Source organism: Camelus ferus, chromosome 4, assembly GCF_009834535.1.
Source record: "Camelus ferus isolate YT-003-E chromosome 4, BCGSAC_Cfer_1.0, whole genome shotgun sequence".
Lineage (NCBI taxonomy): Eukaryota > Metazoa > Chordata > Mammalia > Artiodactyla > Camelidae > Camelus > Camelus ferus.
Genome location: NC_045699.1, coordinates 67,625,216 through 67,640,947, shown reverse-complemented (window position 1 = coordinate 67,640,947; position 15,732 = coordinate 67,625,216). Strand labels below are relative to the sequence as shown.

The window sequence follows — 15,732 nt, the reverse complement described above, 5'->3', positions numbered from 1 at the left end:
TGGCCATCAAAGAAGTTCAAACCAAGTGAATTGAGCTATGGGGGAGGTAATGACAGAAGGAGGCTTCTTAGAGGAGGCAGGCGTTGAAAGATGGGTAGACTTTCAACAGGTAAAGAGACCAGAGAGAGCTGAGTAGGCCAACGGGACGGGTGTTGCAGGTGCTCTGTGGGGAGGGCATGGGGAGGGAGACTGAAGCTGGAAGGTAAGTGAGGGCCAGACTGTGGGGGTCTGTGGCAACAGGGGGACAAGAAGGACCCAGGACACTATGCTACACAGGGAGAGTTCCGGAGGCTTCTGATCACAGGAGTGACAGGTTAGACCCTTTTGTTAGGGTAGGGACACCCAACAGGAAGCTGATGCAATGGTTTAAGTGAGAGATGGGAGGTCTGAGCTAGAGCCATGTTGAAGGAGACAGGAGGGAAGGGGTAGAAAAGAAAGACACAACAAAGGTAGAATCAGCATAGTTTTGAACATTTTCTAGCTGTTTTTTAACTACAAAATTTAAAGAGAAGCTTAATGCAGAAAACAAGGGAAAGAGAGAAAAACACAAAAGACAGAAATCACTTGCAACCCTGTTCTCACAGACAGACCCCCATGATAAACACTGTGCGATGTGTCCTTATCTTGGAACATGTTTGCCATGTCTTATAGAACATATGTCCTTCTAGCCACAGAATATATGTTTGTCTTTTTCAGTTAAATTGGTACACGTTAATCATACAATCACAATACCTGTTTAAATATATAAGAATGTCAACGTATTTTTCAGCAGTTGCCAAGCGTTTCATCTTAGGGATGTATCATCATTAAGTAACCTATTTTTGGACAGTTTATTTCTAATTATTTTGTTGTAACAGACAATGCTGCAGTGAACATATTTATACATATACACTTTTAATTAAGGTCTGAGGATAAATTCCTGTAAGGTGGCATAAATAAAAGTATGTGTATCTTTTTTCAAAAGTATATGTTAAAAACCTTGGCCTCCAAAGGTTCTATTTGTTTATTCATCAACATCAACAAGTTTGAGCAGATCCTTGTTCCTACACATGGGCCAAGAGCAGTTGTTACAGCTCTTTTTTTATTACTAACCTAACGGACAGAATAATGTCTCATTTTTCTATTTTGCATTTTTTTTTCATGATTACCCAGTTAACATTTGTTGCACTTTTTTTTCCCAGTTTTTTTGTTTTCAAATATTTATAGGCCATTTGTACTATTTGGCTTCTAGATTACCTGCTCAGGTCCTTCATCCATCTTTCTGTCGGGACACCTGTCCTCTAACTCTTGATTAGTAAAAGGTCTTTTTTTATTAAAGACCTTTTCTTTAATAAAGAATTTCTCTACCCTTGTGGGTAGAGAAATTGGTACTTTTATATACTGTTTGTAGGGGTATAAATTCATAGAAGCATATTGAAGAACCACTTGATTATATACCTTTCAAGGTATTAAAGTTACATCCTCCCTAGAATATTTAGCTCATGAAAATACAGACGTGTAGAGGGACATGTGCACAGCGGTTCACCGAAGCACTGTTTCTGTTTACAGCAAAAGAACAGAAAAAAAAAAAGCCCATCAATAGAGAATTGGCTACATAAATAATATTTATCATAAATAATAAATAATACTATCACCTCAAACTTCGAAAGGAAGTCGCTATGGAAGGAAGCAGGCAGCTGTGCTCCACCTTCCTGAGGACAAAATATCTACATAGATGATTTGGAATTCTTCTGCGCAGGAGGTTTGCCTAGTCCCCCCTGTTTATTTATTCCATCATTTATTTATATCAGAATGGATATTTATTTTATACTTTGGGTTATAATCCAATACTATGTTATTTATTTAGCTGCTCAAATTGTTCCAGCTTTGGCCACTGAGAGCTGGCTTCGACATGCCCCCCAGCTTTGTTTTGGTTTGTTCATTTGAGCACTTGCTTACTTCTGGAACTAAAAGGAGCCACAGGCTTATCCTGTTTATTTCTTGCCCGGTTTGAAACCAGTTATTTCTCCAGGGAGCCTTGTTTCCTTTTATTAGATAATGGTATTAGAAACCAAGACCTGGGAGCTAGATGTTCTTGTGCTACTGAGGCATCAGTGCTTCTAGGTCCTCTCAGACGGTAGAGCGAGGAAGTGTGTGTTCATGTGTGTGTACACTAAGTCATGTACATACACATATCCATAAATATTTCTACATGTAACCATCTGTACCTATATTAAACCAAATATAAGTTCATACCAACGTCTCCAACCCCAATCCATTGCCATATGGATCATTCTAGCCTTCTCCCTTGCTTGTCTGAAACCTCCCACACCAACAGGTGGGAGAAACCTGGGTCCCACCATCTGCCAACCATTTCCATAATTGTTCAGTCCCAGTGTTCACGTATAATGATTCCAGACTTGCTACCCACCCCGCTTGGGCGCAGAGTGCTTTTATATAGTTCCTTTTGTCTTTAGTCTTTCAGGCCCCCTCATCTCCCAAGTTTCTTAAGGCCAGCATCTTTCCCTCACCCTCCTCAGTTAGGTTGTTTCACACATTTATAATATAGTTAGGTTCCTTTGTTATGTTCTGCATTCCATTCTAGGAGCCCTTAATTTCCACAATGAATTTTTAAAATCTGCATATACTAAGGTTTCCTCTTAGTGTTGTGAAGTCCTATGGGTTTTCACAAATGCACAGTGGCATGTATCCAACATTGCAGTATCATACAGAATACTTTCACCACCCTAAAAAAATCCCATGTTCTTCACCTGCTCAACCCTCTACCCTTCTCACACCTCTGGAAACCACTGGTCTGTTTACCACCTCTGTAGTTTTACCCTTTCCAGAATTTTTTTGACATTTTCCAGAATGTCAAAAAAAAAAAGTCGGGGAGGTATCACACATATGTTGCCTTTTCAGACTGGCTTCTTTCACTAAGCAATGTATATTTAAGATTCATCCATGTCTTTATATGGCTTGATGGCTTATTCCTTTTTTTTCTTTTTGGATGAATACTATTCCATTGCCCAAGTGTACCAGTTTGTCTACCCATTCACCTACTGAAGGACATCTTAGATACTTTCAGATTTGATCGTTATAAACAAAGCTGCTATAAACGTTTGTGTGCTGTTTGTGTATGTGTGTGTGTAGACATAAGTTTTCAAATAAACTGGATAAATATCAAAGAGTGTAATTCCTGGATCACACCATTTCCAATTCCCACCAGCAACAAATGAGTTTGTGTTACTCTAAATACTTCCCAGCGATTGGTATTATCAGGTTTGGTGGGGATTTTGTTTGTTTGTTTTGGGCTTGGTTTTTTTAAGCCACTCTAATAGGTGTGTGGTGTTTTGCATTTCCCCAGTGGCAAATACTGTTGATCATCTTTTCACACATTTATCTGTCCTTGGCACGTCTTCTTTGGCGAAATATCTGTTCAGATCTCTTGCGTGTTTTTTAATTGGGCTGTTTTCTTGTTGTTGAGTTTTAGGAATATATTTTAGATACAAGTCTTTTTATCAGATATGGGATTTGCAAATACTTTCCCTAGTCTGTGCTTTGTCTTTTAATTCTCACAGTGTCTTTTGCAGAATGAAAATTTTAATTTTAATGAAGTCCAACTCACCAATTTTTTCTTTCATGGATTGCGTTTTTGGCATTATAACTAATAACTCATCACCAGAGGTCATGCAGATTTTCTTCTATGTTTTCTTTTAAAAATTTTATGGTTTTGTGTTTTACATTTAGGCCTATGATCAATAATTTTTCTGGCTAAAGTCTTAAATCTAGGTTCATTTTTTTCACATATACAGAAACAGTTCCAATTGCTCCAGCATCATTTACTGAAGAAATTACCCTTTCTCCATTGAATGCCCTCATGCACTTGTCAAAGACCAGCTGACTGTATCTGTGTGGGCCTATTTCTGGGCTCTCTATTCTGTTCCATCATCCAAGGGATCTATTTTTTCACCAATAGCGTGTGATCTTGAATATTGTAGGTTTCCAATCAGTCTTGAAATCAGATGGCGTGAGTCCTCCAACTCTGTTCTTTTTCAGTATTGTGCTGGTTACTCCACGGCTTCAGCCTTTCCATTAAAACTTTACAATCAGGTTGTTGATATTTATAAAATAGCTTGCTGGGATTTCTCTTGGGATTGAATTGAATCTATAGATCAAGCTGAGAAGAACTGACATCTTAGTAACAAGTCTTCTAGTATATTAAGATGGAATCTCTCTCTATTTCAATCTACGCTGACTTCTTTCATCAGTGTTTTGTAGTTTTCACGTATAGAACCTGTACATACTTTGTTAGATTTATACCCGAGTATTTCTTGAGTGTGTTGTGCCATTGTAAATGGTGGTGTTTTTTGTTTTTTTTTAATTTCAATTCCAATTCCTCACTGCTGGTATATAGGAAAGCTTTTATATACTGATCTTGTGTCCTGCAATCTTGCTATACTCACTTACTAGTTCCAGGAGTTTTAAAAATAGATTTCTTTGAGATCTGTTTTATAGAACAAGCCTATCATCTGTGAATAAAGACAGTTTTATTCCTTTTCAATCTGTACATCTCTTTTTCCTTGTTTTATTGCACTAGGCAGGACTTCCAGTACAACGCCGAGTGCAAGTGGGCAGAGAGCGCATCCTTGCCTCGTTCCCAATCTTAAGGGGAAAGCACCTAGCATCTCTACATTAAGTGTGAGGTCGGCTGCAGAACGTTCATAGATGTCCTTTATCTAGTTGAAGAAGTTCCGTTCTATCCCTAATTTGCTGAGATTTTCTTTTTATTATGAATGGGTGTTGAATTTTGTCAAATGCTTTTTTGAGTCAACTGATGGATTTTTCTTCTTTAGCCTGTTAATACAGTGGATTACATTAATTGATTTTTAACTGTTGAATCAGTCATGCATACATGGACTAAATGCCACTTGGTCGTGGTGCCAGTAAGCTTTTAAAACACATAAGCTATTATGATTGCTATTATTGTTTTAGTCGTATGACTAGCACTGGAGTTTAGCCACTGGGGACTAAAATATCCCCTGGGAAATTTCACAACAGTATCACAGATGAGTAAAGCAGAATAGTTATGGACACAAAGAACTTAATTTAATCAACCGCAAATAAAAACAGTCAAAGCATAATATAAAGAAAAACCCAAGTTTAAGAATACCATCTTTTCTCATGAGAAATCTACTTTGCTATAAATTTCTCACAAACCCATTCACAGTTTTCTTAGAAACCTGGAGTTAGAAGGGAACTGAGAGGCCCCACCCTCTTCCTGCCCCCACCGCCAGATGCTGTTCTGCTGGCGGAGATAAAGCTGTCTGGTCCCTGCCTGAGCCTCCATGGCTAGGGAGCTACCCTGTATTAGGAGAAAGCAACCTCCTGCCCACCTCTGTCCCCTGGGCCCTACACTCACTGATTGTGTTCTCTTTAGGCAGCTTCCCCAGAAAGAGCCCCTCAGTCACTTGAAAACCTTGATTACCTCCGCCCTGAGTCTTTCCACTCTTACATCCTTCACCTGATCCTTGTGTAACATGCTTTCTTTCCCCTCACCTTCTGGCCCCTGTGATACTGACATGCCACTTCTGTGTGACAATCCCTCCCCACCCAGCTCTTCACGAGAGGCACCCAGAACTGGACATAACTGGGAGAGGTGGGATAAAGCATAGGGAAACAGAATTACCACACCCCTATTAGAATTCAGCCATTCTAATTTAAATTTTTAAATTTTTAATTTTTAATTTTTAAAAAACTGACAATACCAATTGCTGGCAAGGATCTGAAGCAACACAGACTTTCATTCACTGCTGGTGGGAATGCAAAATGGTGCAGACCTGATCCAGCAAAAGTACTCCTAGGTATTTACCCCGTTTGTCTGAAGTCTTATGTCCACACACAAAAATAGCACAGAAATGTTTATAGCAGTTTTATTCGTAATCATCAAAAACTGTAAGTCCTTCAGAAGATGAATGGATAAACAGACTGATAAGTCCACATAATGAATAGTATTCATTTAAAAAAGCCATCAAGCTATATAAAGACATGGATGAATCTTAAATGCATATTGCTAAGTGCAAAAACAGTCTGAAAAGGCCATATATATATACAAATGTGTGTGTGTATATATATATACACACACACATATACCCTTTTTTTAACATTCTGGAAAGGGTGAAATTTAGCAATAGCCAGCAGACCTGACTCTGGACCACTGCCTTCTTCTCCACAGCAAACCCTGCCTTATTCCCTGGGCAACTTCAACATCACCGTGAATGACCATGGCCTCAAGGTCCCTTGATTACTTCACAACAACTACCCACCTACCACTTCGGTCACCTCCTTCTTGTAAGTCCCCAGGACTGCCTTGCATCAGAAACATGAAGTCCCAGCCTTGGACCACAATCTTTAAACCTTCCAGGCCCTACCTTCTCCTTGACACCCACTGTGCCTGGCCTTCCGCCTCACCATACCTCAAAGTCCCTGGCAGCCCTTATCCTCTTGAGCAGACAGATCCCCTATCATTTGTTACTTCAGTCCCTCCTTAGTCAGTACTTTAAGGTCTCTTGCCCTGTGGTCCTTTCAAAAAATCTGTTTTGTTAACCCCCAACCTTGGATGGATCCACACTTGCCCCCCTGTGCTCCTCTCTTTAGACTGCAAAATGCAACTAGAGAAAACCATCCACCCTCATACCCTCTGGGGCCACTTTAAAAGCCACACTCTCCATTTCATCTGGACCATCAGCTCTGCCCAGTCTTCCCATACCCATAGTCAGTTTTCTCTTTCCCCCGAGTGGCTTTTTCAAGCCTTCCTAAACCCCTCAAGCTTCCCACCCTGCTCGCCTGCCCCCTTTACCTCCTATTTCACCAAGGAAAGAGGAGCCATGAACCTCCTTGCACCGTGTCTGCAAGCAGACCTGCATCTTATCTTTCCTTTCTGCGGAATTGCTTTTTACCATGAGGAAGCCCCGGGTCATGGCCTCTCCCACCTTCTTTGGGACTTCACTTCATTAGGTATTCCCTCTCTCCTCATCTTTAACTTGTCCTGGTCTACTGGCTCCTTCTATTCAAAATATGAGCATCCTCAAGGCTCTGCCCGCTGGAAAGAAAAAAGGAATATAAAACCACCTCCCTGGATGGCTTCAACCCCTCCAGCCCCTCCCTTCTTCTCCTCTTGCTCCTTGGGAGTCCCTGTTCTAAGCGTCACCTACACCTGCTTTCTCCTGCTGTGCGAGCTGCTACAGCCTGGCTTCCATCTTGTGTCCCTACCAAACTGCTCCTGCTGAGCTCACCACCACCTTGCTGCTGAATGTAAAAGACTCTTGTTTTGGCCCTTTTAATTGACCCATTCTGTAGCATCCCCTTATCTTTGAGACACTGATTTCCAAGACACCACCCTTTCTGGGTGTTCTTCTCGTCCCAGGCTGCTCTTTCTCAGCCCCTCTTCCTCTGCCCTCCCCTGAAGCCCTCAGGTTCTTGCTTGGGCCTCTGTTTCTCCCTGGGTGACCTCATCTACTCCTGTGGCTTCAAATGGAGATGTTTCCAGTATCTGCATCTTCAGGCTGGATCCTCCCTCTGACTTCCAGACTCAAATATCCTGCATAGTTGAGCTCACATGTCCAAACCCAACTCATATGCTAACAACTACTTCTCCTTCTGCACTCACCATCTCAAAGAATGTGCTGCCAAGGACCAAAGGAGGATCCTCCTTTGCTCCTTCCTGTCATCTCCTTCCACATCCGATCAATCACCAAGTGCTATCATTCAGTCTCTTAATGTTCTCCCGAGTCCAACCCCTTCACCTCTCTATCCTTCACCTGGATTAATGGAAGACTCCAGTCTAGTCTCCTGGCGTCCCTTCCTACTGCTCATGCCTCTGCTCTGGTTCCCCATCCGAGCACTGCTTCCCCGGACTGTAATCACCTTCATCACGTCTTCCTCCCCTTATAGACTACGAGCTAATGATGGCAAGGGCTACATCTAGTTTACTGTTGACCCCTTGAACCCAGCACAGAGCCTGGTGCATGTTCAGTCAATGTCTATTAAATAAATAAAAGAATATAACCAGAAGTAATGAGCCTCAAATGAAAGTGGGTTTTTTACAATGAGGAAAGAATAATTGTTTGGAGGTAGCATTTGGAAGAGGAAATGCTAATAACTTTGTCTCCAGCCTTGTGATAAATAAGGTATGGAAGAATAGAGGGTTCTACTGGAGTCATGTTCATAAAAAATGGGAAGGCCCCTCAGTAAAGAAATTCATATGTTATGTGACTTTGAGCAAGGTAATTTACTTTACAGAACCTCAGCTTCCTCATCCATAAAATGGGTTTAAAATATCTGCCTTGGTAGGCTTTGTGAAAATGGAATCATATAAAGCAGGTTAAATGCTTAGTGCAGTATCTAACTCAGTAAGTGAGACTAAGTGCTCCACAAATGGTTTTTAAATAGTTCCGATTAAAGCCAAGAGGAAGCAGGAACATTTAATGACTAGGCTAATGATGCACGGAGGTTTAGAAGGACTTTGGAGTGATGGGGTGTCACCAGATTGAACAGGGGAGAAACCTCAGAGCAGGATGGAAGACTGCAAGAGAGAAGAGGGTCCTTGGGTTTTCCTTTCTGGCCATCATTCTCAGCTTCTCCCTGTCCAAGCACCCTGACTTTCCTTGAGGACCTGCCAGTCCTTCATTCTCAGTCCCTGTGGTCTACCCCCCTACCCCTACATCCACATGAAGGTCTGCCTCAGAGACCTGGCCAGCGAGAGCCTTCTGATTCCCCGTCAGGGTGATTAGATCAGGATGAACAGGATGGCACCTAAGCCAAAGCAATCAATCCCTGAATCTCAGGGGAGGGTACAGCTCAGTTGTAGAGAGTGTGCTTCGCATGCCCAAGGTCCTGAGTTCAATCCCCAGTACCTCCACTAATAAATAAACAAACCTAGTAACTACCACCACCACCCCAGAAAATAAAATAAAGTGGCTTCAATAAAGCAGCAAAAAAAAAAAAAAAAAAAAAATCATTAATTAAAAAAAAAAATCAATCCCTGAGTCTCAATTCCATTCCAGGACATCAAATGGAGCTACTGAAAAAGAAGCAGGTCTCTTCTGCAGGGTTTGCCCTCACAACGAGCTGTTGGCAGCCATCTTTCAACCACAAAGGAGGAGGCTGCCCAAAAGGGGAGCCAGTGCAGTGGAAAGCAGGACCTCTAGGTGGAGTGAGCAGCCCTGAGGGCGGCGGGTGCTGTCCGAGGCCCCTAGCAATGCGTGAAGTCTAGTCTCTCCCTTGACTTTGTTATATAAGCCATTAAGGCGAGTTTGAGCTGGGGTTTCAGTCATTGGCGTCTCTCTCTCTCCACACACACACGCACACACACATATGAGTCCATGAGAATAGTTAAATTAGTCCTCCAGGGCAAATGTTGGCAAACATGCCCAAGGCCTCAAAGCAGGTTAGCAACAGAGCCTGGACCAGAACCAAGTCCTCCCAGTTCCCTCCTCATCTCTTCCTAATTCTTCACCTTCAGGACACAATCCCAACACTACCGCCAGCACTTAGGCCCAAGCCTAATCTTCCTTTCAACTTGCAGCTCCCTCTCCGCTACCACACTTTTTAAAGCTAATATTACTTGTTTACTATGTGTCAAATGATGAGCTAAACCCTCTACATCCATGATTCTCTTAAATCTTAAACTTAATCTTTAAAAACCACTTGAAAGGATTCTTCCTGTTCTATAAATGAGAAAGGTCAGAGGCTGAAAGACAACGCGAGATCAGGCAGGCAACAAGTGGCAGAGCTAAGATGCAAACTCGGGCCTGCCTGACTCTGAGACCACAGCTTCTTAGCCTGCTGTCCACAGGCTCTGAAGCATTCCTGCACAAACTTCAGGGGGCAGGGGTAGAGGAGAGGCAGCAAACCCACTCAAAGTAAAAGAAAATTTATACATCCGTGTATTTATCTGGGGGAAGGTTCAAATGTGATATTGTCAGGTTCTCAAAAGAACCCAGGATCAAAAAAACATTAAGAACTTCTGGCTTTATGGTAAACTCTCTGGGGCCAAGACACAAGCCTGGCCCATAACAGACCTTTAGGGAACTCAGCCAAGCTCTTCCATCTCAGCCATTCCATAAACAAATTCCAAGCAGCTCAGGCCCCATGGAGGAGCAGGCAAGTCCTCAGGGGCTGACCAGAACACTGGCTGCTGAGTTTCTGGTGTGGCCACAAGGAGCCTCAAGTCCCCTGGCAACCTCCCTCCAATCAGCTGACCTTCACATTCTCCCTTTTTCCCCTCAAAAATGTTTGGATGCCTACTACATGCCAGACACTGCTAAGAGCTCTTTCTGTATCATTCCATTTAGCTTTCATAACAACCGTGCAAGGTGAGTGCTGTTTTTGTTCTCATTTACAGGTAAGGAAACTGAAGCTCAGAAAGGTAAGTGACCTGCTTGTCTGTATCTGGAGTCTGACGAGCAGCCTTATTGTCACATGTGAAAGTCCACCAGGAAGGGATGCCAATCAGCTCATCTCAGGAAAAGCAGCCCCAGTGGCTGACAGCCTGGCTGCTGGCCACCAGAGCTACCAAGGCCATGTCCGGGAACTGCCCTCTGAGTGGCTGACAGGGCAGCAGGAAGACCATTTCTCAGAGAGTCTGTTTGGGAAAATGCAACTTCACTTCTGGCTTGCTTCACCCTCTTGGTTTGAGCTGGACACAATGCAATTGTTCGCAGAACACGCTGCGCTGCCCTCTGCCAAGCTGACCTGGCCTCCGCGTGCAAAGCAGATTACATCAGAGCCCCCAGTGGCCCCCCTCCGGGAGCTCTGCGGCTGGTCAGAGGTGGGACTGAGCTGGCTCCCGGTCAAATAGTTTTGCTAAGGAAACTATGAATCCCCTGACAGTGTGTACACATCTGGTTTTTTTTAAAGGACTAAGCTCAGTTGAAAAGGAAAAGATTTTGAAAAGACAAAAAAAAAAGGCTTCAGAATTTCTCTTGTCGAAACAAACGGTGTGCAGTCCCTACCACAGATCTATCTAGACCTTCCTTAGTTCCTACTGTATCTCATAAAACAACAATAATGCTAACTCTGGCCCTGATTGTCAGACTACAAGCTGGTGCCTCTCGGAGTGGTAGCCGAGGCTGGAGACGCCTGCAGAGAGCTGAGTAATGGGGAGGCACAGGCCCCGGCATTTCCGAGAGGAAAGGCCCAGCTGGAGGAAGGCCCAAAGGCAGCCGAGGCCCAACACCCGGAGGTCCAGTCACGTACACTGTGCGACCTCTGGGCCACTGCCCTCGTTTGAAATCAGAAAAACAAGAAGATAGAGGAAAAGCTGTCAAAAGCCCCAAGTGGAGGCCTGGTCTATTCACAGGGAGTCTTGCAGGGCACTTCCTACTGAAGATCACGTGCTGGCAGGTCTGGCTGAGCAATCAGAAGCCCCCCCTCCTCAGTTGGTCCAAGTCCCCAGTATCATTCCTTTAAGTGGGGATGCAGATCTTCATGCTGGAGCAAAGGTTCTGATTAGACCAAGTCGGACTGCAGTAGCATGCATGCGGCCAATGACCAGGCCACCAGGAGTTCAAAGAAATTCAATTCAAGAAGTGTTTCCTGAGTACCTCATTCATTCATTCTACATGTATTTACAGAAGCTCTATTATGTGCCTGACGCTGGGCAAGGTGGTGGGGGACTCAGTGATGAACAAGATCGGTTCCTGCCCTCAGGGAGCCCACAGATGGCAAGGAAGATACACAGAATGAGGACAGATGGGGAAAGGACCACACGGAGAAGCACAGGGTGCAATGAGGGAACATACTACAGGGGGACCTTACACAGGCTGAGGATTCACTGAAGACTCCTAGAGAAAGTGACATTCAGGCTGAGATTTGGTTGGGAGCTGAACAAGAACAAAGAATTCTGAGCTGAGAGGACAGCATGAATGGGAATCTGATGGACCTGAGATACGATGCAGCAGGAAAGAGGTGGAAGGCCAGGATGGCTGAAGCCCGCAGAGTAGTGGGGGAGGAAAAGGGATGAGGCTGGGGGAGGAAAAGGGATGAGGCTGGAGGAGTGGACAGAAGCCAGATCCACTGTGCAGGACCTTGCAGGGCAAATTAAGGTGCCTGAACCTAGCTTAAGTGAAACTGGAAGCCACTGAAATGATTTAAACACAAGAAAGATGCGTTCAGTTTCACCTGCTGTGTGAAAAAGGACTGTGATGGCACAGGCAGGGATAAGGGGGTAGAGGGTTTTCAGGAAGAGGGTTTGAACCTGGAGCCAGGTGCCTGAGACTGAAGCCTGGAGGGGCTCCGAGCCTACAGGGGACAACAGACTGCTATCTGGACAGGCACATGCAAGGGGTGTTCTTACCTGGTTAAACCTCCGGGTAAAGGCCACGACATTGGGAGCGAGACTATGTTTCTCCTTCTTACTCCATCCACAGCTGGCTAGTTCCTAGGAAGCACAGAGTGAATTTCAACAGCGATTCTAACGGGGATGCAGATACAGCGGGGCATCTAACTGGAATGCGGACACAGGTGGGGAAGGGCTGAAGCCTTTTCATCCATGTCCTCAGCAGGGTGGGAGAGATTCTCCTCCTTCTCTGGAGAAGAGGGCCAGGTCTGCAGGTGGAGGTGCATCCTGGGGTCCCCAGAGGTGAGGGTGAGAAGCAGGGTACTTTCCTCCACCACCCTGGCCACCGCTTCTGTGCCAAAATATTCTCAGCCCCACTCTGCCAGCTCCTCGGGACCAGAAGTCCCTTCTTAATGCAAAGTGTCTGAGAAAGGATATAATGTTTTAACAAGCAAGACGCATCCCCTAGGCTCACTTAAAATTAAAATCTAGCTGAAGATTCTCAGATTTCATTGGCCAAGTGACATCCTCCATTCCTGGAATCAGGCAATGTCCCGGTCCAAGCTCACTGGGATCAGAGAAGCTTCTGGGATGACCTCAGATTCCTTCCCGAAGTTGGCCCCTTCCAACTCTCTTATAACCGAAAGGGGGCAGGAGGAGAGAGGCCCCTTCAATACCTTCTTCAGGAGCCTGTCTCTTCCTTTCCAGCAGGTTTAGCATTATAATTTGAAGAATCAAATTACCTAAATTTTAGCTCTCAGTGAGACTAGTTCCTAGCCAAGGGAGAGAACAGGAGTAATCTAATGAGATTACTTGGGGGTAGTACACAAAAGGACCAAGGAAAAGCCATTAACCAGATGCCCAGCATTCCAGCTTGTGCCCTGGGGACCCCTGGCAGAGAATGGAGAAAAGGTGGTAGATTCTAAAGTTCTCTACCCCTAAGTTACAAGGCCTCCTTTTAATTCACATCAGGCCTCTGCATTTTTAATAACACTAATTTTTGCCCCACATCTGGAACTTTTATAAGGTCTTAGTGAGAGTCAGCTGCCCACCAGCTGGAACAGACGCAGACCAGGGGTCTACAAGGAAGGCTGGGGATGCTGTGGGAATGGCCAAAGACAAACCCGCTGGCTGAGCAGTTACATCAGAAGTGCCGTGCCCTTCAAGTACAGCTCAGGACCCAACTCTAAGTCACTGACAGCACTTGTGGGCAGGCGGCTGCAGGCAGTGGGCAGCTCTGGATACAAGGTGAATGACCTGGACTTGGGAGCACTGGGGAACCAACCAGGAGCTAAGAAACACAGCTCCTCTTCCTGGCAGCCTCACTTTTATAAATGGCACCGCTGTCCTCCCAGTCACCCACGTGAAAAAACACAGCCATCCTTGACCCTGCCAAGTCCTTCTTACCCTCACAATTTAGACCCCCAAGTAACAGGAATGACAACGATATTAACTAATGCACCATTTACCCAGAATCCCCCCATGTTGGGTGGGTGCGGGGCAGGGAGCTTCACTTGTCTCGTGTAATTCTCACCACACCTGCTTCAATAAAGAAGGAAAGGGCTCAGGACTCTTCACCCTCTTGAATGAATACTTCAACTCCACTTCTCTTCACAAGTAGGCGTGAATGTCTTTGATCTTCAGAATTCACCCGTTTACCATGATTCTCCCTGTTCTGAAATGTGTATTCCAGTTTCTTTTCAAATGTGTTTTTGACCTGCCTCAGTTCCATGGACTCCTTCCACCCCACCTTAGATCACATACTTTAATCAGCTTGCAAATGTATATTACTGCCCTTTCGAAGTGTGAGTGTGAGGACAAGAGCCTCTCTCCTCTGTGGATCCCAAAGCCAGTCCTGGAAACGTACGGGTTATAATCTGATATAAAGGAGAATCCGTAAAACCCAAGTTCAAGGACTGAGGCATGGTTGTTGCCCAATTTCTGGCTGATAATTGCTCCATTTGTTATTCCCTGAATTCTTCAGTAAACAGCAGAAGTTATCTTCATATCCGCATGTGTGTGTATGTGCATGTGTGGTGTGTGCACATATGGGAACGTGTTCATGTAATGCAGAGTTTGGGTCTCAGTTCCACACCGTAAGTAACTTAGGAAGGCATCCTGAAAGGAAGCAGGGTGGACCTTACAGACAGACAGACCCGGGCCAGATTCTGCTGTCCACACACCAGCTGTGTGATGCTTATGTTCTCAGAACCTCAATTTTCTCATCTTAAAATGGGTATGATACTGTATTTACCTGTGAAGCTCGTTACAACAGTCAAGCAAGATTAGAGCACACACACAGAGCACCTGGCACATGACAAGTGCTTGATAAAGGCTATTCCCTTCCTCCTCCCAGGGTCACGCTGCTCTCAGACTCCACTCTAACTCCAAACACGCCCTTCTTTCTCCCACACCACACTCTCGTTGCTGTCTTGAATTATTAACAAAATCTATTATTACTTCTGTTTCACTCTGCCGATGTCACTCAGGCAGTAACCAAAAGCAGATACTTAAAACATCTGCCCCAAATTTATTTGATTTGAACATTTCTAAGACCCTGATTCAAAAACTGTATGTGCAATTCTTGGTTTTGACAATTTCCTAAGGACCCTTTCGCACATGTAACATTTAAAATTAAAATCTCAACAGAGTAAAGCAGTAAGCTTGAGAGGTTCCTTGATAAAACGGAAGGAGCAAAGGATTTCCAGCCAAAAGACCTGTTCCGAATCCCAACCCTGACACTCACTTCCTGGGTGACCCCTCCCTCGGCATCGGTTTCATCGCTGAGGAAAACAGGGATGCTAAAGCTAACACTGCAGATTTGTGCCAGAGACCAAGAGAGATGAAGCCTGACAAAGGAGGTGACATGCAGGACACAGGCCTGGCTCACAGCAGGTGCCAGGCAGCATTTGTTGAATGAACAGGGTATGAGCATTCCTCAGCGTTGAAATCTCCCAAATCCAGTGCAGAAAGATTTATCAAGATGTCAAAAGAAATGAGACCATAACAACGGCACTAAACAAGTCCCGGGCCCAGCCTCCTTGGCACTGTTCCCCTTCAGTGTTTGGCCTTAGAGGAATACAAGAGATTCCATCTGTGTGAAGTGGGTTTGGAAAATGTGAAGTAAGAGAACACTCTCCTCCAGTCACTAATGCCTAAAAAAGGTCCACGCTATGGAACTGATTTAAGCGTAACTAAGTTAAAGTTGACCAGAGGAGACAGGGCCGGCTCTAGAAGGGAGACAAGGGGTTGGGCTGAGGCGGGTAAGGCCCTGGTAGCCAGCACGCTGGCAAACCAGGCGGCTGCTCCCGGGCTGCGCTGGGGCCCTGGTCTCACCCAGGCTGTCTTAGGCTCTGAGCTCTCTGCTTAGGTCACTGGACGTGAAAGGACAGTAAAAACGCGTACGGCCCTTT

At 44.7% G+C, this 15,732-nt stretch overlaps 1 protein-coding gene across 12 annotated transcripts in view; it reads right to left on the bottom strand.

Moving 5' to 3' along the window:
* RALGPS1 (Ral GEF with PH domain and SH3 binding motif 1) overlaps positions 1-15,732 on the bottom strand; it is a 269,898-nt gene that overhangs the window by 161,029 nt on the left and 93,137 nt on the right. For all 12 annotated transcript variants that reach the window (XM_032478473.1, XM_032478471.1, XM_032478472.1 and 9 more), the window contains one exon: positions 12,338-12,421. In XM_032478473.1, coding sequence (XP_032334364.1) covers positions 12,338-12,421 — 84 coding nt within the window. The remainder of the gene's footprint in view (positions 1-12,337; positions 12,422-15,732) is intronic.